Source organism: Centruroides vittatus, unplaced genomic scaffold (assembly GCF_030686945.1).
Source record: "Centruroides vittatus isolate TY-2023 unplaced genomic scaffold, ASM3068694v2 contig_391, whole genome shotgun sequence".
NCBI classification, from domain to species: domain Eukaryota; kingdom Metazoa; phylum Arthropoda; class Arachnida; order Scorpiones; family Buthidae; genus Centruroides; species Centruroides vittatus.
This window is the reverse complement of record NW_027122207.1, coordinates 2,911,606-2,935,859: the sequence shown is the minus strand read 5'-3', so window position 1 is coordinate 2,935,859 and position 24,254 is coordinate 2,911,606. Positions and strand designations below refer to the sequence as shown.

At 27.4% G+C, this 24,254-nt stretch overlaps 1 protein-coding gene across 3 annotated transcripts in view; it reads right to left on the bottom strand.

The window, feature by feature from the left end:
* LOC136975904 (plexin-B-like) overlaps positions 1 to 24,254 on the bottom strand; it is a 302,414-nt gene that overhangs the window by 137,485 nt on the left and 140,675 nt on the right. For all 3 annotated transcript variants that reach the window (XM_067271069.1, XM_067271070.1, XM_067271068.1), the window contains one exon: positions 11,187 to 12,429. In XM_067271069.1, coding sequence (XP_067127170.1) covers positions 11,187 to 12,386 — 1,200 coding nt within the window. In that variant the 5' untranslated portion in view covers positions 12,387 to 12,429. The remainder of the gene's footprint in view (positions 1 to 11,186; positions 12,430 to 24,254) is intronic.

Here is a 24,254-nt window from a genome sequence, read left to right as displayed (position 1 = left end):
ATAATCATTAAATTTGGCTGAAGGTATAGAACAGGAAATATATTTTCCACAATCTGCAAATTGAGTCTAGCTCTTTATAATTACATACATAGGTACAGTATGTAATTACATATAATGAATTTCCACTGTAATTAATTATATTACTCAAGATATGTTAATGATGGTTTAATTTAAAATATTATCACATTAACCAATATTTTTATCTTATACAAATTAAAACAGGAAATTAATAATATTTATCAATAACGTAATAAATAAAAAGTATTAAAGTTATATTCTTGTAAAATAATTCTATTACAAGTATAAATGGGTATTAATAAAAATATATTGCTTCCTATTATATTACATAAATAAGATACTGTATTTAATAAATATATTTTATAAATCTATTCAACATATTAATAAATTACATTATGGTGAATTACTTTAATATTTTCATTACATTTTTATATTAATAATATAATAAATCACATATATTAGATTTATATTAATATAATTTTTAAATATACAGAATTGTAGAAAATAAATCTTATTATTAAATTGAAAAAAGTAGAAATAGATAATATATAATCTTATCATCTTTGTTTTTCTTTTCTTTTTTTTTATTTAAAAAAACCAGCCATCTGTAGCCAATATTGAATTGCTAAAAAGAAAACATTATTCAACAGAAATGAAATTTCTATTTATATTTTTAAAATAAGCAATCCACTGAAAATTTTATGATTTTAAATTAAAATTTAGCTTATAAACAATCAAAAAAAAATCATTCAAAATTTAATAAAATAAAAATAATTTATAATAAGAATTAGAATAAATACAACATTGATTTTTAATGATAATATATTAAATTATTAAATATCTTAATTAGATTATTTTATTAAATATTTATATAATGAAAATGTAATCTACTGCTAATAAATAGATTGGAAATAAATAAAGAATATATTTATTTTTTATTTAACATATTTCAAGAATTTACTTGATAATGATTAATATTCAAATAGTTCTTTAAGTAATTGATCTCAGAGACTATCTAGAAAATATTTAGATAAAACTTGAGAAAGGAAAGAAAAGGCAAAGAAAAAGATACATCAAGAAAGGAAGGGAATTTGCAATTTCAAATAATTATTCTGATGATTTATGATGAAGAATTATTAATTACTGACAAGATGTCACTAGTTTATTATTTTGGTGAAATAATTGAAAATTTTTCAGAGCATAATTATAATTCAATTAAATTCTAATCAAAAACTAGACTTTTTTCCATTTGTTATATATCACTAGATTTAAATATTTATTTAATAATTGTAAATTTGCATATATATAATAGGATAGGTTTTAGATAAATTAAATTATAGTAAATTTTGATTATATGATTCACTATTTATTTAAAATTTAATTTTTTTGCTGTTTACTAAATATTTTTAAATAGCAAACGAGCAATTATTTATTGTAACATTGTCACAATGCTGGGCTACAATTTTTAACCATACTTTTAATTTATTTAATTTAAAATATGTGCTTCCACCTCAAATTAGTAGTATCTTCCCCTGTACATCATACTTTTCCTTTAACAATAGAGTCGTGCCAGTCATCTATCTAACTCCTTTCAGTGGAAAATGTTTGAATTGAAATAATGCAGCTTCCAGTTACTAGAAGTTCAGATATAGTTAATTGGAGCCTTCTGCCCTTAAGGTTTCCATATCTGGTCTTGAATTTCGTTTATCTAACATTGTTCTCAAGATTAAGAAAAGACAGGTGACAGTGGGAATTATAGGTCTACATTTTTTTCAAATTGCAGTCCAATTATTTACATTTAATGTTTAGACTATTTTTGATGATAAAAATTTAATAACAGTTTCTATAAGTTTCTTGACTTCTACATCAAGTAGCATTTCAATTGAGTAAAAATAATGTATGATGAAATATTTATTTGAAAAGGTATATGTGTCCATTAAAAATTTTATTTGCTTGTTTGTTTAAATTAAATTTTGTTATTATGTTTGTTTGGTTGATTTTTATATTTATCTTATAGGTTAATTCTTAAAAGTTATGTGTTATATTTAAATAAATGTATTTTCAAGGGATATTTTTAATGATTGTTGTGGGGGAGATACTCCTTGCCTGATCTTTGTAAAATTATTAATAAAGCATAAAATAGCAAAGCTGTGTATATCAGCTATTGAAGAATAGTTTATATATTAATTAAAGCAATTGACTATTATTATTAAACATTACCATTATTGATTATTATTTATTTACTATAAAAATGTTCTAATATATTTCAGTTTTGAATTCTTTAGTCCTTTTAAAGTTTATGAATTATTTGGAAATTCCATTCAAAAGTCAATAGTTAAGATATACTTTAAAATATATATATATATATATAGCTTTAAGTTATATTCAAAATTTATTCTCATATTGCAATGCTTTTTATTATGGAAATATTTGAGAAATATTAAAACTATTTTAAATTTAAACAATACAGAACAGTCTGTATTGTTTAAAATTTATATAAATATAACAAATTTAAATTAAAATAAAATGTTTCATATTTAGATTAAATTTTATACAATAATAAAAAAATAAAATAAAAATTATATTTTATGTTAAAGATGAAAAATATATATGTGCCAATAATATTTATCTTATCATTTTGGTAATAAAAGAACAGGATGAATTTAATGCTACTATCTACATTGTCAAAATAATAGTTGTTTAGAAGACAATTTTAAAAATAGCAATTTTGATAAATGCTTTAAAGCATTGATATGAGTTAATGTATTCTGTACTTGGAAAAATGCATTTCTAGAATACACATATCTCAGTAGAATTTCTTTGATTTTGAAAAATATTTTTTCAAACTTCAACAATTCTTTTCTGCAATTTTTCTTGCCAGTTTCACAATAAAATTTTGACAAAGTGCCACCACGATAGTGCAAAATATATGGCTTTATATATGATGTATTTTCATATAATATCTTTCAGGTCATAAAATTCTTCATGTCAAACTCATATGATAGACTATGTCATGTTTCCAACCAATATTTATTATAACTACAGAGCATATCCAAACAATAAAATGTTAAATCACAATTTTAAAAACTCTATTATTAAAATTTGCTTCTTTCTGTAAGAGTTCTTTATAAAATAATGATGGATAAAATTATTTAAAGTCTCAAATTTTTTCAAGTATTAAGTGTAATTAATAAATTAAATTTTAAATTTAAAGAAAAATTTTTCAAAGAATATTTAAAATAAAACATTTATAATAACAACAATAAATAATGATGAATGAAAAATGGTTATTTTTTTAAATCTAATTTTTAAAATACATTTTATAAAATAAACCGTTTTTTCTTTCAAAAAACTTTTAATGTTAATTATATTGAATTACAAAATGATTTTAAAATATAATTTCCTATTAAAAATTTTTAAATTGGAAAAAAATAAGTTTTTTCTTTAGTTTTTTTTTAAAAATAATTTTTAATTTCTTTCATTTTCTTTTAAATTGTGTATTATTTTAGTACTTTTTATTTGTTTACTTTAAAGACTTGTCCACATTTTTAGAAGAATTTTACGTTTCATTCAATAGAAAAGTATAAAGCAAGAAAATTACTCTTAAAAATTTTCGCGCAATTTCTATTAATTCATCCGAATTCAATAGAAAAAAAGTTAAAAGAACGAAAAAAATAACTGAATTCCTTGAACAATTTTTTTTCCTATAGACATTTTAGAAAACTTTTAATAGAAAATAAGATGAAAAAATTTTATAAATCATTAAAAACTTTCACTGGTATTTTAAAAACTAAGTAAAAAATTATAAGATCTTATATATATATATATATATTATATATAAATTTTCATTTTTAAAACCTAAATTTAACACTCATAATTTACGTCACAGAATTTCTTTCTGTGACGTAAATTTTCAAATTATTGTAATAAGTAAATTAGTTATGTTTCTTTACTTCAGATGGCGCACCGTATAGTTCGTGTTCATTTCATTAAACAAAAAAAAATCTGTTTTCACCCAATTACCGCACAAATTATATATGTATAAATAAGACAATTATTTCAATTACTATAAATTAAATCATGAATATAATTAATTATCGAAAGTATTTTTCCAAGAAATTCCTAATTTTTATATACATATATATATATAACGTAACTTTAACCTAGTTGGTTAATCATTGATATCTAACAATGTTGCGATGAAAATATTAAATTAATTATGACATAAAATCAGCGTTATGTAGAATGAATTATGAAGAGTTCAGGTTGATGTTGTAATTTATCTAACGCCAAAACGGAAATTTAATTTCATTCTTAAATAATTGCGAGTTTCTGAACATTTTATTTATCTTGGGGATATTTTTTTTGAAGAGATAAATTTGAATAACGCCCTTTGGTATGGGCGTAATTCAAATTTGTACGGTTTACTGAAATTATGAATTACTTCGGCAGAACCAGATTAAATTCTTAATTTTTTCCCCCCTTTTTTTCCTGTTGTAGAAAATGCGCTTTTATTCACGCACCGAGATGATCTTTAATATAATTAAACGTGGTAAAGCTTGTTAATGCGTAAATTTTAAAATGGCGTAATTGTTTGTGGATTGCACGCAAGAAAAACTGCGGTAAATGTAATTAAGCCTATACGTAGTTTCTGTAGCAGAGTTATAATTTTAAATGATTTAATGTGTGTAAATACCGTGATATTTTTTAAGAATGGATTTTAAAATTATAAAATAATTTCTATTCAAATTATAAAAAAATAATAATCGTTATCATTATACACGTTTTTCTTAACGACACACAATTTATTTCCATGTATAACCTGTAACGATTATTTTCGGTTGCTTTATATTTTAATTTAAGTATGATTTATTAAATAATTTAGCACGATGTTATTCTTAATTATATAGGCATATATTAATTTCTAATGATATATTTTGGTTAAATTTATTAATTAAATGATGGAACTGTTGAAATATATAACATTTTCAGTGCAATTTGGTTAATAGAATAATTTTTAAAATATTAATTTATACGTCATTAATTTTTACCTGATTAAAATTGATTTGTACAGATAATATTAACGTTTAATAATACAATGCAAGTTAAAAATATATTTTTTTAAAAATTATGCTGCAGAAATTTAACTTAATATTACAAGAAAAACATGATATAGGAGTTAATATACTGTAGTGTGAAAGAACAGGATGAGAAAAGATATCGTTGAATACAAAAATATTGATTAAAAATTGCAATTTAGATATTCTTTTTATATTTTTTAATGTTCAAATATAAATTTTTAACGCAGGACAATTGAAATGCGATGCAGAAACTTTTAGTTTAATTAAAAATAAAATTGTATCAAATAATTACTAAATTTGTATTTGTTCTATAACTTTACCGTTTCTATATTTGCACTAAGGTTCAAGATTGTTTGAAAATAATTTGGACAACGAATTATATTTGTTTAATGTTGAATTTCTTTTCATTCGATCTGTAAAATTGTATTTAATCTTAATGATTAAAGTATTGCTACATAAGCAATTATATAGATGAAGTTTTTGTTTTTATCTTACAGCGTTTGTAGAATTGTAACATAAAATAGATTAAATTTCGCGGATAAAACTCGGAAAAAATATCTTTGTTTATATTAACAGAAAATTCATTACATTGTCTTAATCTTTTTCAATTTATTTTATATGATTTCTATTTTTAACACATTTACATTATAGTGGATTTTATCTTGGAGAATATTTTCAGTTAATGTTTACCAAGTTTCACTTGCAAGAAGACAGGGCAAAGAATAAAAAAAAATAATTTCTGTCGACGAAATTCTTCAATATTATTATTCAGGGATTATAATATATCAATAATGTATTTTATATTAAATTTTATTAAGTATAAAGAGTAAAAGAAACAACGATTCTAATTGAAAGAACTTATTGATTAATTATAATTGAATGTTGAATTAATACAAATAATCTGCAAGGTTGTAATTATAAAAATAAAATTCCTATATGAAATTTTTAATTAATTTACTTTTTTAATTAAAAAATAATCATTATCATTTATTCAAATAAATGTTATTTGTAAAGAAGACATGGTAATTAAATAATTAGTTTAAACATATTCCATTTAATTAGAAAACAATAATCTTTATCAATTTGTATTATTTGTATTTGTCAGTTTAAGAGTTATTTTCAAATATGTTCGATATAGAAAAACCTCAAATAAATTAATTTTGTCATCTGATCACGATGATTTCTAATAATTTCGAATCTGCAGTTTTAAATTAATTATCTTATCACATTCAAAGTAATATAGAGAGAATTTATTATTTAACTGTAATAAATATTAAACAAATATATTAATTGTTTCAATGCGTATTTCATTTCTTCATACAACATTCATTTCGCGCACAAAATAATTAAAAATTATTTAAATATTCTACTTGAAATTATAATTTTATTTATTAAACGATTAAAAATTTATTTGATTTTAATTATAAATGTCAAAATAATATTTTTATATTTTATATATCATAAACTTTCTAGTTTTTCATTGATTTTTTTACATTAAATTCTATCTTTGTTGACCTATATTTTTTTTTTTTTTAAGAAATTCGAACCGAAACTATTTTATAAGAGTTATAATAAAAAAGAAAGAAAAAACCGTTAGATGGGACTGTCATACGTTTGTAATTCTAGTTGAAAACTTACATTGAACCACTGTTAAATTTCACCCAAAACTGGAGTTCGATCGGATCTTTTTTTAGTGAAAGTTATCGTACTTCGAACGATCGAATCTTCAGTAAAGCGCTTGGACAGTACGAGTCGAAAAACGGTTAAAAATCCTTGCCATTTTTTTTAATATCCTAAGTCTCCCTCCTCCAAAATCTACATAACTAGAAGATTCGATACATAAACATGATATCACGACCAAAATAGTGCAGGTGGTGCCATGTGCGACATTAGGCCTACTCTGTTTGACGTATTGCCTATATTATCGCGCTCGGTTGCTTGGCAAGCAGATAATATTAAAGTTCCATGTTGCTTTTTTTAACCATTTCACTATATTCTTAAACAAGATTCATTTTATATTCTTTGTGAAAACGAAAATCTAAGTATTCGCTTATTTATAAAATTTATAATGGTTGAAACTACAAATTTTTAGTTTCGTTACGGATCGAGCTTTTATTTTGGTTTTTTCTTCTTCTTCTTTTCTTTTCTTTTTTTTTTGCAATAAAGCAACCGTATAGCCTTGGGAATATTTCGTTTTTCTTTTGTCTAATAAATCATATCATTGAATGTATTCTCGTCGTATTCGGGCACGTAATATATTATTTAAAAAGGTACAATATCGTAAAATTTAGCGAAAACAAAAAAAAAACCTAGAGAAGAAGAGAAAAGAATAATTCGAGATGATTAAATTTAAGAACTTTTGCCAAACGTTTCTTTCGTGTTTTTGCTCCCAGACCGCTCGTAAATTTGCCTTCGAGGGACAATAATATTGCAAAACGGTAACAATTAGAAAATTCGCGTAGCTAATCGAGCAACGCCGTCACCACCTATCGGACGACAATGGAACTATCCCAGCGGCATCGAATACTTCACCGGCGATAAATTAACGGACTGTGAACCATATCAACTCACAAACCGTTACTTTTATCGGCATTCTTTTCCCCCTTTGGGATTTTTCTTTCTATCCGTGTTTATTCAATGCGGAGAAACTTAATGTATGTTATCGCTTTTACTTTTTTTCCTTTATATACAGTGTATATATATATACAGGCTTTTTTTTGTGGTATACAGGCTTTTTTTGTGGTACCAGTTCTTAAAAACAAGTGGAAAGATCCTTTTCATTCCTATAATTTCCGTTTTTGCCCCCCTCAATCTCTGTATTTTTTCCCTTTTCCATTATATTGTTATGTGCGCTTTCTTTGTTAGATTTGTTTCGTGATATTTTATTGCAGTTTCCAAACTGTTGTGTGATAACTCATTGAAGTAATTATATCTTTTATTATTTATTCTGAATAAAGAACAGAAGAAAAGAATAAAAATAAAATAATGATAAAGAAAGAAAGACGAGAAATAAAAATACAAAAATTAGAGTTCAGGTTTTTTTTTACAGATACATATATATATTTTTTCTACTAGCGATGATTGATAAGCGTTTCTTATTAACGTGGTTTCAAAGGAGATCGGGTTAGCGGAATGAGCGTTTAACAACAGTTTTTTCCTTCTCTCACTAGTTTAAAAGTAATGAAAAATGGCAAGAATAGAAAGAACTGTGAAGAGATAATAAATAACTCTCGACTTAGTCGTTTTAGCCAGGTGGTACTGTCTGAAGAGAAAGACCAAAGGATATGGAATATGACAGCAAACACGATGTCTGTGACGCGACGCCAAGCTCAATTAGAACATCAAGAGCAATCGAAGTTCGCTTGAAATTCTACTCTCGCGACTCATCGCGACTAACGACGCTCCTGTTCGCAATTCTCGGTTCGAAATGGAAAAAAAAAAAAAGAAGGGGAAAAAATCAATCTAGGAATTTCTTTCGGTTCCTCGTCTCTCGTCGATTTATCAAACGAATCCGAAACAGTTTGATGAAGCCAAAAATAAAAATCATTAATTCGAAAATTTAATTTTTTTTTAAAGAAAAGAAAAAATTAATCGTTTTACGCTTAATTAATTTATTTCTTATAATTTTATTAAGGAAAATTATATCTCTTCGTTTACTTATTTTTATATGGAATATACGATAGAGTTTATGTTGTCTTCGAATTTATATGATTATACATATTTATGCATTTGTGCGAGCTTGTGTAGATACAAACACACAAATAAACACATACGTATGTATGTATGTATGTATGTGTTTATTTACAGTACCCTATATGTTTTATATATATATATTATATATATATATATATATATATATAAAGTCGATATTTGATATATTTTATCTGAAAGATAAATAACAACACTAAAATTGAAATTTTTCTTGTTGAAAGTCGATCCTGGGCCACTTTATATATTATAGAAAGGTCAATGCTTCCAAGCTTTAGAATTCAAAGCTATTTTCAACTTAAGCCTGTTTCTTTTCGACAGATTTAAAGATTGTGTTTGGTTTTTAATTTTGTGATATTGGTTGATCTATTTTTTGGCACGGTAATACAAGAACAATATATATATATATATATATATTTTTAATATTAAAATTTTCATTTAATACTTGATGTCTAGAATTTATATTTTAGGAAAATAAATTAATTAAAATTAAAGATAACAATTTTTAAAAATATTTTATATTTATTCTCTATATAATAATTAAATTTTATTCAATTAATTAATTAATTTTTATTTATTATTTCATTTATTCGTTTTAACTTTAAAAATTTATCCAGTTATTTTCATTGATAAATATAGGATATCTACATATAAAAGAAGTATAATAATGTATTTTAAAAACTAAAATTTATTTATTAGTTAATATAATTTTCATTTAATTTAGAAATTTAAATTATATTTTTAATAACAAATTATGAGATGCGTGATATTTAAATAAATTGATTAATTAATTAAAATTTATGTCGATATTTTTTTAAATGCTTAGTAAGAAGTTATTTAAAAACAAACTTTTAGAAATCTTGTGATTTACAAAAGTTATTTTTGTTTTTTAGAAATTTTGTTAGGAATTTTTCAAAATAATTTATAACTCGTGAATAAAGAGAGTGGATAGATCCTCGAGGGATAATAACGTTCGTTTTAAAAGTACCTATATTTAAGAAATTCAAGAGGATAGTAATAAAAATTACTGGATTAGAGAAAATTCATGAGTGAAGAAAAAACAAAGAACAATGGCTGGTAATAACTGAAATTAGTCTAGAAGTGATGCAACAAGGCAACACCCAAACTTGCTAAATTATGAGGTAGTCAAAGTGCATTTTATTTTATTCTTATCAATACGCTATTAAAATACAATGAAGATGATGAACAAAAGAAGACAAAAGGAAAAAATAACACGGAAGAGAACACAAAAGACGAGAGATAAGTAGATCTAGTTGATGACGGGTTTTTCCACAACAGGATTAATTCACGGCGGGATAAGGTTTTTGTTGCAGCTTAGTTGATCTTTTTATGAAGTGATGGAATATTTAAATATATCGATGCTGCTCTTTTGGATTGTATAAAGTTCACTTACTTTGTTTTTAATCCATTTAATTGTTTTAAAGTTTATTTCTGAATCGAAAGATTTTCAGATTTTTCATAACCCGTCTACAAATCATAAATATGAATAAAAAGCCCAGTTATATCATTATAAAAAGTTTTTTTTTTTTTACCTTATTTTATCTACCTTATTTTATCTAAGATTGTTGTGAAATAGTAAGCAATTATCAACTAAATTCATTGAATATTAGTAAGAGCCGAAATTCAAAAGAGTTAAAAAGAAGAAAAATAAATTTTGAGATTCAGTAGGTGTAAAGACTATTTAAGTCTATAAAATTGTAGTAGTAAGTTTAACGTGATTTATTTAAAAGATAATAAATCTCAAAGGGATCTGTATTTTTTAAAGAGCTTTATAAACAAACTTCTTTATTCCTGACCAAACTAATAAGTATTCGTTTCGAAGAATCGGCTCTAAAAATGAAAATATATTGTGAAAAAACATAATCTATGCAAACAAAATGTCTTACATATTTCATGTTTGTGAAACGAATCTTAGAATCGATCATACATTCTTCAGGTATAGTGCATGCTTTGAATGCCAAAGCTATATGGAAGTCAAACAAAGGATTATCGAACTGTCAGCAAACCACAAACAAGGATTTAAAAAAAAAGGTACACAGCAATTTGAATGCGAAAAACGTTTGATGCTGAAATACCTATATGTCTGCATCTCAGGAATATTTTCTTTTTTGAAAACTTGTATAGATATTCGATGATTTCTTTTAATTCTAGATTCTTCTGTATGATTTTATGTAATCGCTTTACTTAAGTATTTTTATAGTTAAAATATCAAATATAAATTTTTGAAAAAAAATATATATATATATATATATATATATACGCCATCGAAATCGAAGTAAAAAATTGTTATAAATATTACTATTTAGTGAATAAACGTAATTAAAATGAAGTTAATATTTTTCTTTTTTAAATACTTACTCCAGGTTCGGGACATTGATTGATTCCACCGGCTATGTAATCCATATCTCGAGTTAGAACACTGCCATTGTAGCACATGTGGATGTTTTCAGTGAATCTTTGTTCTACTTCAGCTACAGCATAAACACACATGGCAGAATTAGGAGACGTACGATATGTATGATCTTTACTGACTGCAAATACACCAACGAGAACATCGGCTCCTGGTTCTATATGTAAATCAGCAGCAAGATCGGCCCCGGCACGCACCAAACTAGCATCTTGCAACAGATTATAGTCTGTTCCATCAGCTCCTAGGCACTGCAAGGTCACTTCAGTATAAGTGTTGTAACCCGCATCTGATATACAAACTCTCGACAAACGGGTAATGTAACCCCATTCCTCCAAAGCTCTCAGATGTGATTTACGTTGAGTTGTTGCAAAGTATATAAAATCACCAGAGCTAAAGCCATAGACATAATGCACCAGATAGTAATCACGTAGATGAAAGCTTATATCAACTCGAGCGATTGAAGAGAAAGATTTCTCTACCACTGTAAAAAGACGAGCTGGATCAAGACTTCGACTGCAAATTGCTGGGACCATATCGCGATATGGTCCTAAACGACTATTGGTAGTAGCCACGTATAGAACTCTCGATGGATATCCGGCGTATCGAGCAGGTCCTATGAAGGCAAATGTTGAGGAATTTTCATCGTTAGATGATACAGGAACGGGCACTAGGTCCTCGTAATTCGAAATATCTTCGAGATGATGTCTTCGGCAAGCACCTTGATGAACACTTCCACAAACCAATAACATTCTGACCTCTTGGTCGATGACTAGTACCTTGTTGACGTTAGTTAAAGAAAATAGTTGCTGTCCGCTACAGTCTGTGGGAAAACATTGGATGTTGTCCATCACAGGTCCAGTCTGTACAGATGCTTCCAATTCTAGGCTTGAATTAAATTGATAGAGCCAATTTGTGGCTCCGACGTATATTCTTCCAGTTTGTGGATCTATTGCCATATGAGTAAAATTGATTGTCTCGTTGTAAGTTGTATATGATGCATAGATGTCCGAGTCTTGATGTACAGCTTGACAAAGATATCCTGTCCAGATTATAAGGAGAAGATACATGATATATAGCCATAATCTATCAATATGAATCTTGCACTTCCAATTTCTTCGGTTCGAAGAAACTTTGGATTTTGATTCCATTCTCTCCAATTTTGTCTTCAGTGGGTTAACATGTTCATGCAATCTGTAAAATATTTATAAAAGTTATTATTATTACTATTTTATTTTTCTAGAATATTAAGCAACTTTAAGATAAATGGAGAGAATTAAATTTAAATTATGACGAGTCTTGTATAAATTAATGCATACCGCATGAATTAATATAATTTCAAAGTAGGTCTGTGAATATATTTTAAAAATGAAATATGAACAAGTTTTAATAAAACATTAAAACCTCATAGAAGTTTCGTCAAAAAAAGAATGTTTAATCCTACCTATCGTATAATTTAAAACTACATTCATAAATCTTAGCATTTTAAAGAATACTTTTATGTAGTAAAAACTAATATTTATGAATGCAGTTTTAAAAATAACTATTATATAAATGGAGTTATTTATTATAACTTAAAAATAAAAAGACTAAAATGAAAGTAATGGATGAAAAAGATTCTTACTAAAGACGTACGAATAATGAAAGAACATTTAAAGAAGTTCTAACTTGCTCATGATCATTATACGAAAGGAATTACATAAGCTATAACATTCAAATGGGCTACAGCTATTTAGAAGAAATGGGATTATGTTATAAACAGAATTTTCTAGAAACATGCTATTCGACCGTCATATTATTCTATACCGGGTAAGCGAGAGAAGAGAAAGACATGCCATCCGAATATTTCCATTAAATTGAAACAGTCTGGCGATTATACTAGACATCATCAAATAAAGTACAAAAGAAAATAAATTCTTCTTTAGTATGAGGTAAAAATCTAAAGAAATGGCTTTTGCATCCATTAACAATAAATATAAACGCCTCAACTATCACCACTTTAACAGATTAGCAAATTGGTTTTTCTATTCTTTTACAAAATTTCCTAGGCTTTCTAACAAATTATTTGCCATAGAATTTCCAATGACAAACCATTATTCCAAGCATAGTTTCTTGAATGCTCTTCATCGCACATTTCATGTTTGTTTACTTTGACAGTTATATGACTTGGAGAGAATCTAAGTATTGGTAGTTTTCGGTGTAACATTTCTTGTAAGTCTCCAAACTCCAACTCAACTGGAGAAAGACACTATCCACTTTCTTACATTGGTATTCAAATAGACAATCTAAGAAAATATCGCAGTGGAGAGAGAGAGAGAGAGAGAGAGAGAGAGAACACGAGGGGGTCAGAGGAGAGGGTAGAGACAAAATGATTTCAATAATGTGTTGGGCTGTCTCATTTTCTCCCAGAATACCCATTTATATGTTAATTTATACAACGGTGAGCCTCCATGATTCACGATAGCATACAAGACAGATGACATACGAGATAGCGGCCTCTTTTCTACCCCTTGCTTTAGTAAGTGCGTATGCAAACATGTATATGCAAATCACAGGATTGATATCATTAGTACTAAAAGAAAGCAACGCTAGGAATTGGCAACGATATAATGAGAGCATTTGAAGTAGGTGAGGACTGTTAAATTAAATACGATACCATAAAATCGTCTATAGATCTTTGGGAATTTTAATATGCCAGCTGGTGATTTATTAGTCAATTTTTAATTTAACAAATGCAGAGGAACTTAAATAGCCTAATAACATATTCTGTAATACATGTAGATCCCCAAACCAATTATGAATGATCCAAAATTTTCTTTTTTAGATTAAACGAAAAGAAGACAAATGTTCTTTTTATGGAATATATTGGGGGGAAAAAACCTTTATTTTTCTCATTCCTCGTATTTTTTCAGCATTTAATAAATTGCACTCGAGACTAAAAATTGTAATATTTAGCATATTATAATGAGTAAAGCATCAACTTTAATTAAAATCTGGAAATACGAAAATCTTGATAAATTTCAGATTTTCGATGGATTTTCTTTTCACTATTTCATATAGAACTACTATGCTCTAAAAATTTATAAGGCAGGATTTAATTCGGATTTAACAATTTTTACAGCAAATAAAATAGAACAGTAATAATACATATCATTAAACATTCTCTTAAAAATCTGCACGTTTTCCTCCGATCATCAAACTTTGCACTTGATTGTACCATTGCAATTCCTGCCGTTAGATGCTTCAGCAGCACGTTTGGCAACAGTAATGGTTGCGAGCAGGCGCCATGAGGATGGAGAGCAATGACGCGTATCCTGTGCACAGCGAATGTGTAGATGGAAGGAAAACTGTAATAAAATCACCAGTGTAAGATACCTATGGGTTGAATAGACGAAGAAAGATAGAAGCAAAGTGCGAACGACATAATGTCTTGGCACAAGTGAATAGAAGTTTATAAGCCAACCAATAGGAATATTATTAAACCACCGTCTTATCGCTCTGCCCAAGGCTGTGACAGTTTTACTATATAAAAGAAGGAGAATATTATAGAATGGCTGCGTTTTTGAAAGACATGTGGCTGCTTTTAAAACAGGGAGCTTTAGAAAGATTTTTCGAGCGTGTGGCTTCGGGACATATGCCTGCATACAGCAGGAGATTGCCTGTCCGTCTGGAAAACACACTTATAGAATGTAGTTTCCTCCCTTAGCTTGTCCTATTATACATGTGTGTCTGGTTGGAAAGCAATCTGAGACTACACAGACGTAAGCTGGTTAAGAGGGATGGACAGGAATACGAAGAGATACAATTTAATTTCACACCCCAAAATATTTAACATGATCGCAGACTATACAGATTATCATTAATAGTCCTTATATAGTTGATAAAAAAGCTTTCAATGTAATATAGGATTTGATAAAGGTGAATATTTTCTTCATACATTTTAAACAGAATAATGCAATTTTAAAAATAAGTGATTTGCGAGAGTATTTGAAAAAAAAATCAAATAAAATTCACGAAACTTGAATCGATAATATAACTGAGTTTTAATCAGTGAATAACGATGTGAACATTTGTAATATCGATTTTGAAAGAAAACGTAAAAAGTCGCCGTATATTGCATAATTTATAGAGATTTTCAGAAAATTTTAAATGACAACTTAGGTGTTATCATCTGATGGAAAAACTTATTTCTTATATTATTAGCTAGTGAAATAGCCTATATTAATTTTATGCTAAAATAGGAAAAATAAAAAATCATTTCATTCTCTAGATCAACAACTGATAGAATATGTTCGCATTAAACTTCAGCTCTAATGATAAGTTTTATTGCTTATCTATTAAACAATTGTAAATAATCAATTTAATTTGATTCTTACAAAATCAAAAATATTTCGCTCTGAGTTTTTAAATTTTCATCATCGAACGCTTCTTTCTCAACAATTTACATACATATGATAAAAGTTTGTAGCAAAAAGGCTTTAAAATATTTTTAAAATGCTCGACATATGTTAAAAATATTTTAAAATGTATATAAAATATTTGTACAGTACATATACATAGAAAAACGAACTTTAACAATTTTATGTGTATATAAGCCTATACATTTGTTTATATATATTTAACAAATGTTAAATTAACAAATTAACAAATATTATAATATTACAGTATTATTATTAAACAAACACGTGTTTGTTATATATATAATTTTAAAAATTATATCGAAAATTGTTTTCTCCTTGAAAATATGTAATGGAAGAAATGAAATATATGAACATTTTGTTTCTACCGATGAATTAAACCTGATGATAATATATCAATACGTTTTATAATTGAAATATATATGCTTAAAATTAATTTTATTTTTTTATTAAACGTCTAAGAGAAATATTTCTTAATGATTGAAGATGGAAAACATTAATCGCCAAATTTTAAAATACAGTAGAGCGTCGATAAGTGGAACCAATTGGGGACTGGGGTCCTTCCAGTTAATGATTTGTTCCAGTTTCCGACTTTGTACGAAAAAATACATTAACCTGTCCGATGTTCAAATTTTTCACCATTGCGTATCGCTTCCTGTTGAATTTTTCTCCGTTGCGTATCGCTTCGTGTTGAATTTTCGTCGATTTTAAGCCTAACGAAAATTTTTATAATAATCATCGAGGCTATCGTATCGTTAAAAATTATTTCTGCATTTTGTACAAACAAAATAAATATATTAAAGAATATAAAAAACATGAAAATTATACTTTAGAAGTAAATTTAGTATCAAAAACATTCGATTCAGCACGACACAGTCCGACTGAAAATCGTTCCACTTTCCGGCCATTCCACTTACCGACGTTCCACTTATCGACGCTCTACTGTATAGTATGTTATATGCAACGATTTAAAATGTAATTACTAAAATAATATATATACATACATGCTTTATTGTAAATGAATATAATATTAGCAATTGACTCTAAAAATTTGATAAATGAAATTTTTAAATAGTAGAGCAGCAATTCAATTTATATTCAAAAATAACAATAGGACATAATAGTAAAGAATTTCTTATTAGAATAGTAATTTATGCTGTAATCAGAACTATCGCTTGTTGGAAGAAAATTTTTCAGCCAGAAAAGAAATTAATTTCATTGTTGTTTTTCTTTCTAGACCATTTATCATCAGAAAGATAAAAAAAATAAGTGTGTGTGTGTGTGTCTGTGTGTTGAGAGAGGAAAAGAGAGTTAGTAGTATAAAGGATTAATAGTATTTCATTCTGCAATCTTAATTAAACATGTCGAGTAAAACTCAAAAACTTTTATGGTTTCGTTCCCAAATGTATCATTTCGAAGATCTTTTATAATTCTTACAAATTACACGAGCAGTAAACATCATAAAACATGCAATTAAATATTTGGATTGTCAACAGGGAACAGGTGACAAGTCTTCTCGAAGTAAACTGCCGGTTCTTGATATATTTAGGAACCAAATTTTGCACCCTTTTGATTTATCGTTTCTCTACATCAACAGAGACGTCGGACGCGTTGTTTTTCTAGACTAGAGTTTCCGTGATTTATGTATCCGCTAACATTGCGGGAGATACGATCGGGCTGTTGGGACGATCTCTTCCTGTCATCCAACACCTTACAATAGTCCCTTTGTGTACCTCGTACCCACTAAAACTTGCCGCTTTTTAACAAGAAACCTTGTTTCTTAGAATCTAGTAACATGTTTCTTCACATTACTGGTGAAGATCACTAGGTAAATGGTGTTTTTAGATGACAGTTATGATACGCTGGTGAACATGAGTCAAAAAGTGCATCACTACATAAATACACCCGATCTTCATTATATTTGCAGGAGTAGAAGGTCATTTTGGTTAGACCGTCTTTCAAACCTCAAATTATTGTTATTTTACCACTGATAATTATTGAGATAAGAACTATTGAATGTTGTTTTACGCGCATTAATGAGTAATTTAGAAATTAAAAAAATTATAGGCTTTGTTGAACTTGTAATTTCCCATGATTGATGGAGTAAAATTGTCTATTATGTTTTTATACATGTAGTAAGTATATATAGCTTATATATATTATAGACCTATACTATGAAAACATATAGTTAGATATAACAATAAATAATTTACAAAGATTTGTACTTGAAAGCGACGAAAATGAAAATTTGATGAGCTTCTTTACTAATTTGAATTAAACTAAATTAAAATTAATAAAAATTAAAATTAGACATTTCACAAATTATTGTTAAACCTATTTTAAAATAACGAGTTAGAGTAAGTATTATTCTCTTAGGATCTTCTTAAAGATGTTAAAATTCTTCACACAAAATTCTCTCCGCAACACGATATAATTGGAACTGTAACACATTATAGGAATTTTGTCACGCGGACATTCATTTTTCTTTTGGTGTCAAGGGACCACATCCCTTAACTTCAACTGTCATCTTTCGATGAAAAACTTGAACTTTCTATCATAAAGATAATTAGTTATATCTCTTGATAATTGAGGAAAATTTTATACTTTATGTCATATTTATTACAAGATTTCGTCGGGAAATAACTTATTATTACGGAACAGTGAACGAAACTTTTCAACTTTTCTACGTTATAATGATACAATTAAAATAAGATTTTTACTTCCATCTTGTCGCTAATTGTTTTTAGGAAGTAATTTTACATTTTATATAACAGAAAAATGTATATTAAAGTTGGTTTAAATAATGAAACTAATGTTACGGATTAATATGAATTTTTTTTCTTTCCGTCTTAAAATAATAATTAAAAATAAGATTTCTTCGATTTGAATTTGATCGCCTTATCTTTTCTTCTTTTGTAAATTTTCTTTTGTTTCGTGTAATGAACAGAATTTATTTTTAAAAAGAATATGTTTTGTTAGTTTAACCTGAATTCTTTTAATGGCAAAAAACAAAAACTCTCTTAAAATTAAAAGGTTTATCTGATATCAAATTTGTTTTGACGCTCTTGCATATTTTCTCTCAACTTTTTGTAATTTTAAAAATATCTAGTTTTAAAATTTGATATGTATGTATATATTTCTTTTACTTTTCAATATATTTTTCATACGACTTTTTCGTTACTAAAAACAGATAATTTTCTTTAAATAATCACTAATTAATCTCTATTTAGCTTAATACAGTTAGTCGACTATTTACTTTAAGTTAATTTGATAATGACAGTGTTAAAAATTACTACTTAAAAAGTAATATAGGCAGAGAGAATAAGACAATGAAAAATAATCAGTTTATTCTTTTAGGGAATTTTGTTTCATACATAAAAGGTGCTTTTAATAAATAAAGGAGAGATTAATACAAGCGCTTTTGATGGCGTGGGAGTTATCTTAAATTTTTATTCAATTATTTAATATTTAATTATCTTATATTTTAGCGTTAAAAATATGTTTTTGATGTATATGAAGAGGATGTAAGCATTTTAGACTCATACACTCAACAGCGCTCTTATTTTTCTTTACAGTCAATTTTAATTGCACTAAAATTCCAGATAATTCGATAATTTTCAGCAAATTTTGTTAATTAATGATCTGAAAAGTGTAAAAAACTCCATTATTTATGTTTTATTTACGATTTAGATAGATGAATACAAAACAAAACGAATAAAAATATATCTGAAGAACAATAAGAAATTCCATTTAGTTTTTCGATTAGATAATGTAAACGGAACATTCGGTAATCGATGCATATATACAAAAAGAGGAGCCTTTTGTGCTAAACGAATCGATAGGTTGTTGTATCTATAATACAATATCTTATTTTTGTTCGATCGGTTTAGGAATAAAAATCTTCCAAGATCAGTCAATACAGTCACTTCTATAGATCCACGCTTTTACCTAAACCATACTAAATTTATAAGAATTTTTCTGAACTTTTGATATAAAGCAACGTTAAAATAATGTGATTTTTTCCCCTCTGTTCAAAGTTGTAGTTCTTTAAATTTATTTATTTATTTTTCTAAATAAATGATAAAAAATCGCTACATTAATAGGGAACAATACTATTTTTAGACAGTAAACTTTATAAATTTATTTATTAACATCTTAAAATCATATTTATCATAAATAACTTAAAGAATGGTCTGTATAACCGGTTTATTTTTGTAAGCCTCTAAAGATATATCATCCAAACAGGATCGCTACGTTTGAACCCAATAGATACATTCACATATAACTCGAAAACAGGAAACGATTGGAATAAAATACGGTTAGGGAAAAATAAGAGAGAAACACCAAATTCTGAATCCCCATTTTTCTAAAAATCTTTACAGATTCTTTGACGAAATTGCCGAATTGAGACTCGGAAAAAATAAGAGAAAGTACTTTGGGGACCATTCACACTGGAGTCGTTATAGTAACGTTGGAGTGAAGACGTTTTCTAAAGTTTAAAGAACACATTTCTATTACACAAACTCTTGAATTCGATTGTTCTTCTGTTACCGTCCAATCACAGAATAGCCCCGAGCTATAGGTCGAAAAGGCTCTCGCAAATCTATACTCTTTACACGCTGCAAATCCATTGGAAGTATAAGGTTAATTCCTACAGTAAAGTTGCTACGTGTATTGAAAACGAAATTCTATTCCAGTGTTAGTAAGCTTTAAAAAAAATCGTTTGACTTAACAGACTGATGGAATTTCATCAAAGGTTTCGCATCTGTTAAGACTTTATTTTTCAAAATTTTTTTAATAGTTAACACTTAAGAATAAATGTTTCGAAAATTAATTTATTCCCGGCGTGTTTCCCTTGAAAACTGATGACAGTTTTTTACTATTTTAATCGATTGACATTGTTAAAGAATAATATCTCTTGCGAAAATTAAAGTTATATATAGATCTTACATAAACTTTAGAAAGACGTATGTATTATGTATGAAAATATGAAAACTTCCATTCTAATAAATTACTTCAAAGATTTACATATTTCTTTGTATAATTATTTATGGAATTAAATTCTCTCTGTACATAAAAATTACAAGAATAAGTTAACAAAACAAACAATATTTTTTTCATTTGTAGTAAAACGTATGGCTAGTCCTTTATTGTGAATGGTGGAACTTTTGTCCTACCCACGCACGGACCTACATGACGGTAGATATTGAAATAGATAAGCTTCCTCTGTAATTCTAGATGATCATTCAATAGTGTCATTTAGTTCTTCCAATGTCTTTTGTTAGTCCCTTTCAGTGCAGTTCCTCTTTTATACGATACGATTCTTTGAAGTTCCATATGTTCATTCGCTTAGTCATATCCTATATTAGTAATGCTTTTTAGAGAATTGCAGATCAATCAAATATTTTTCCATCAGTTAGTGTTTTCGTTCTGGTATTTTCTTTTTATAATAGCCATATATCTAATCAGCATAAATATCTTTTTTGTAATACAAATGATTTATTTTATATTTTTTAAGATTTTTATCTGACACTGTTGTAAAATAATCTTGTTTAATTATAGAGAAAACTGTGCTTTTTTGTTTTAATTTACAGAAAAATTTGATAAAAAATTTTTAGCTACGTTGTGATCATAATTATTTTTCTTACGATTTCAGACATAACTTTGAAGATAAAATAAGTCCTAACTAGTTTTTTAATATCTGTGTCCGAATATATATTTTGATCATTATCAAAATAACTGAAGAAAACTTCTATATTCGAAATAAAAAAAAAGTCAGATCACATTGCCATTCTTATAATAGAAAAGCAGTTGAATTTCCTTTACGGAAAATATAATCCGGTTATAACACGAATGAAGTGTCGAACGCAACGCTTTCATATTAAAATCGTCCTACCTACGAAATCAGAATAACTGATTATGCAAAGCAGTATTTTAGAGAAACTAAACAATATAAATCCAAGATAAATGTTCCAAAATGTATACTCATGCAAATTGTTCTATAAAATTATAGTAGCAACAGTTGGTAAGGAGGTAATAACCTCGAATTTGTGGGGAAATCTAGCATTAGTTTAGTCATACGAAAGACCTGTTTCACTTTGGATAAATCAACAATACTTTATGAAATTACTATGTATAATACGCATATGTATGTACTGCAATATCATTTTAGCTTGGTAAAATAAACACTTACGAGTTTCTGTGGAGATGAGGCAGCCTCTTCAGTTGGCAGATGTCTGACGGAACTCTAGCAAAATGACCAATAACAAACAAAGGGTTGGAGAGAAACCACTGCTTTGTTGATGAGTTAGGGATTAGAGAAAGAGTGGATAGCACAAAGGTTGAAGTAATCCATTGTAGACTGGTCAGCCCTATAGGTCATCTCTGGTCAACCATATCAAATTTTCCTCTTCTTCCTCTCCAGGGAAAAGTAATGCCGTATACACGAGCTAACTCGATTGACTTGTTTGCAGAGCACAAGCCTTCTTATTATCCTCATCTGAGGAAATGGAATTGGGGAATAAGAATAGTCTGTGATATAAATTTCTTGTTAAAAAAATCTGATATATTCTTAAAATAAACAGGAATCTCTAAACGGTTTAAACTAATTGAAAAGGGGATTATTTTAAACTTTGACTAAATTACAACCAACTGAAAATCTGCCATAAAACTTTAGTTTTAGGAATCGTTCGAAGATTGACAGATTAAGGTATAACCTGCGAACTTTGCGACCAAATTGTCAAGATCGAGATAGATAGACTTGTCTATTGGTGTTGTTCTCAAAGAGTACCCGCTGACAGTTTAGAGATTTGGGAGGATAAAACTGTCTAGTGATTGACAGTTTTAAACTATCCTCCTACATCAACAATATTAAGAAGAAAAAATTTGTCAAAAATAATTGCTAGAGTTATCCTTCTTTTGATCATATAATCGATTTTTACATTTTTAATGGCAATAGTTTTAAAGATCCAATCACCGAGTTAATGTTTAATATAAGATTAAACGTATTAATATTTGGAAATAATAATAATTACAAGTTTCATACTCGTTGAAATTTTTAATTTTTAATATCATCTTTTAATTGCTACACTTTTTTTTAATTTTTAATCAAAGAGCTCGTGTGAACAATTTAATGTTAAATTTTAACTGCAGAAACTAAGAAAATGATATAAAAATTAGATTATGGAATCTGGAAGAATGCGAATTAAATTAGAAGCAACAAATTGTATTAAATCTCGATTGAAACATAAACCGGATTATTTAAAAGCTCAAATTGAGAATTAAAAGACTTTAAGAGGAAAGTTATAGGAAAGGGCATTTTGGCCGTTTGCCATTTTTAATCGAAACTCAATTTCCTTCGATTACAAAACTGGAAAAATTCTCTTTAAGCTAACGTAATAAAATATCTGTTGAATTAAAGCTTGATTTAAAATCACTTATTAATTAACAGAAGGACATTATGACAAAATCAATTTACCATTAATGATTGGAACGTAATTTACAGTCCAGCGAACGAAGAATAAAGCTTTAGAGAAAAAAGAAATTCCGAAATCATGAAAAACAAAAATTTATATTCGTGTTATAAGTATTTTCGAGTAATAAAGTTACATAAAATGTGTTTAATGATGATTTTCTTTAAGTGTACACGCGTTCGTGCTGCCATCTAGTTGATGGAACATCGTAAAAATGATCAATATGTTTATGTTAAACGAAGGCATTTTAAACTTATTCTTACCTTAATTGGTTAGCTCATTTAAGGAATTAAGCAATGATTATATTTAGAATGGAATTTTCTCTCTTTAAATCTGATAAAAACCTTCATTATCTTTTGAAGATTTAAAGGCTAAAGATGTAGGATTATGGCTCTATGCTAACATAGGTGAATGGTTATAAAAAAAAGTGGAACCAACTGTAGGAGATGGAAGATGGGCGAATGAGTCATCCAAACTAGACTTATCTGTCAGACGTCCCAGAAGCTGCAGAAGCTTCAACAGACAATGTCGTAGCTTTCTTTTTTGATGGATGTTGCTCATAAATTGCTGATATTGAGCTTCCCCTCTACACTTCACTGCCTCCTTCGAAAACCGGAGAAGGATATAGACCTATAATGAGATGCCGATTGCTGTCCACATCTAGTACTGTGTATACGAGATGTGGACTGCAATCGTCTGTGAGGATGTCGAAAAAATATTGGTTTTTTCCTCCTGACTCTCGTATAGCGTGTACAAACAAGCCATTCCTAAAATGGCTGCAATTTTCGCAACTGCAAAAAGAAAAAAGAACCTGATTAAAGACGATGTCGCGAAACAACTATTTCCATTTCAATTTGAATAACAGAAAATTTCAAATTGAAGAACATTTTTGTTATAATTCGTTGCTCGGGTCTGGACAATCAATCAATAAATCGACTTCTGGATCCAGAAGTAGGAGTCACCACCTTAGACTACATGGCTTGGAAAATAGGCAACGTCACAGTAAAGTTGTGACATGCAACGCTGACCATGTCATGACTTTTATGGTGTAGATAACAACATGTTTGGACTGTGGACATAGTGTAGCTTAGATTATAAACAATGTGTCGTTACCGTGCAGCAGGAACAA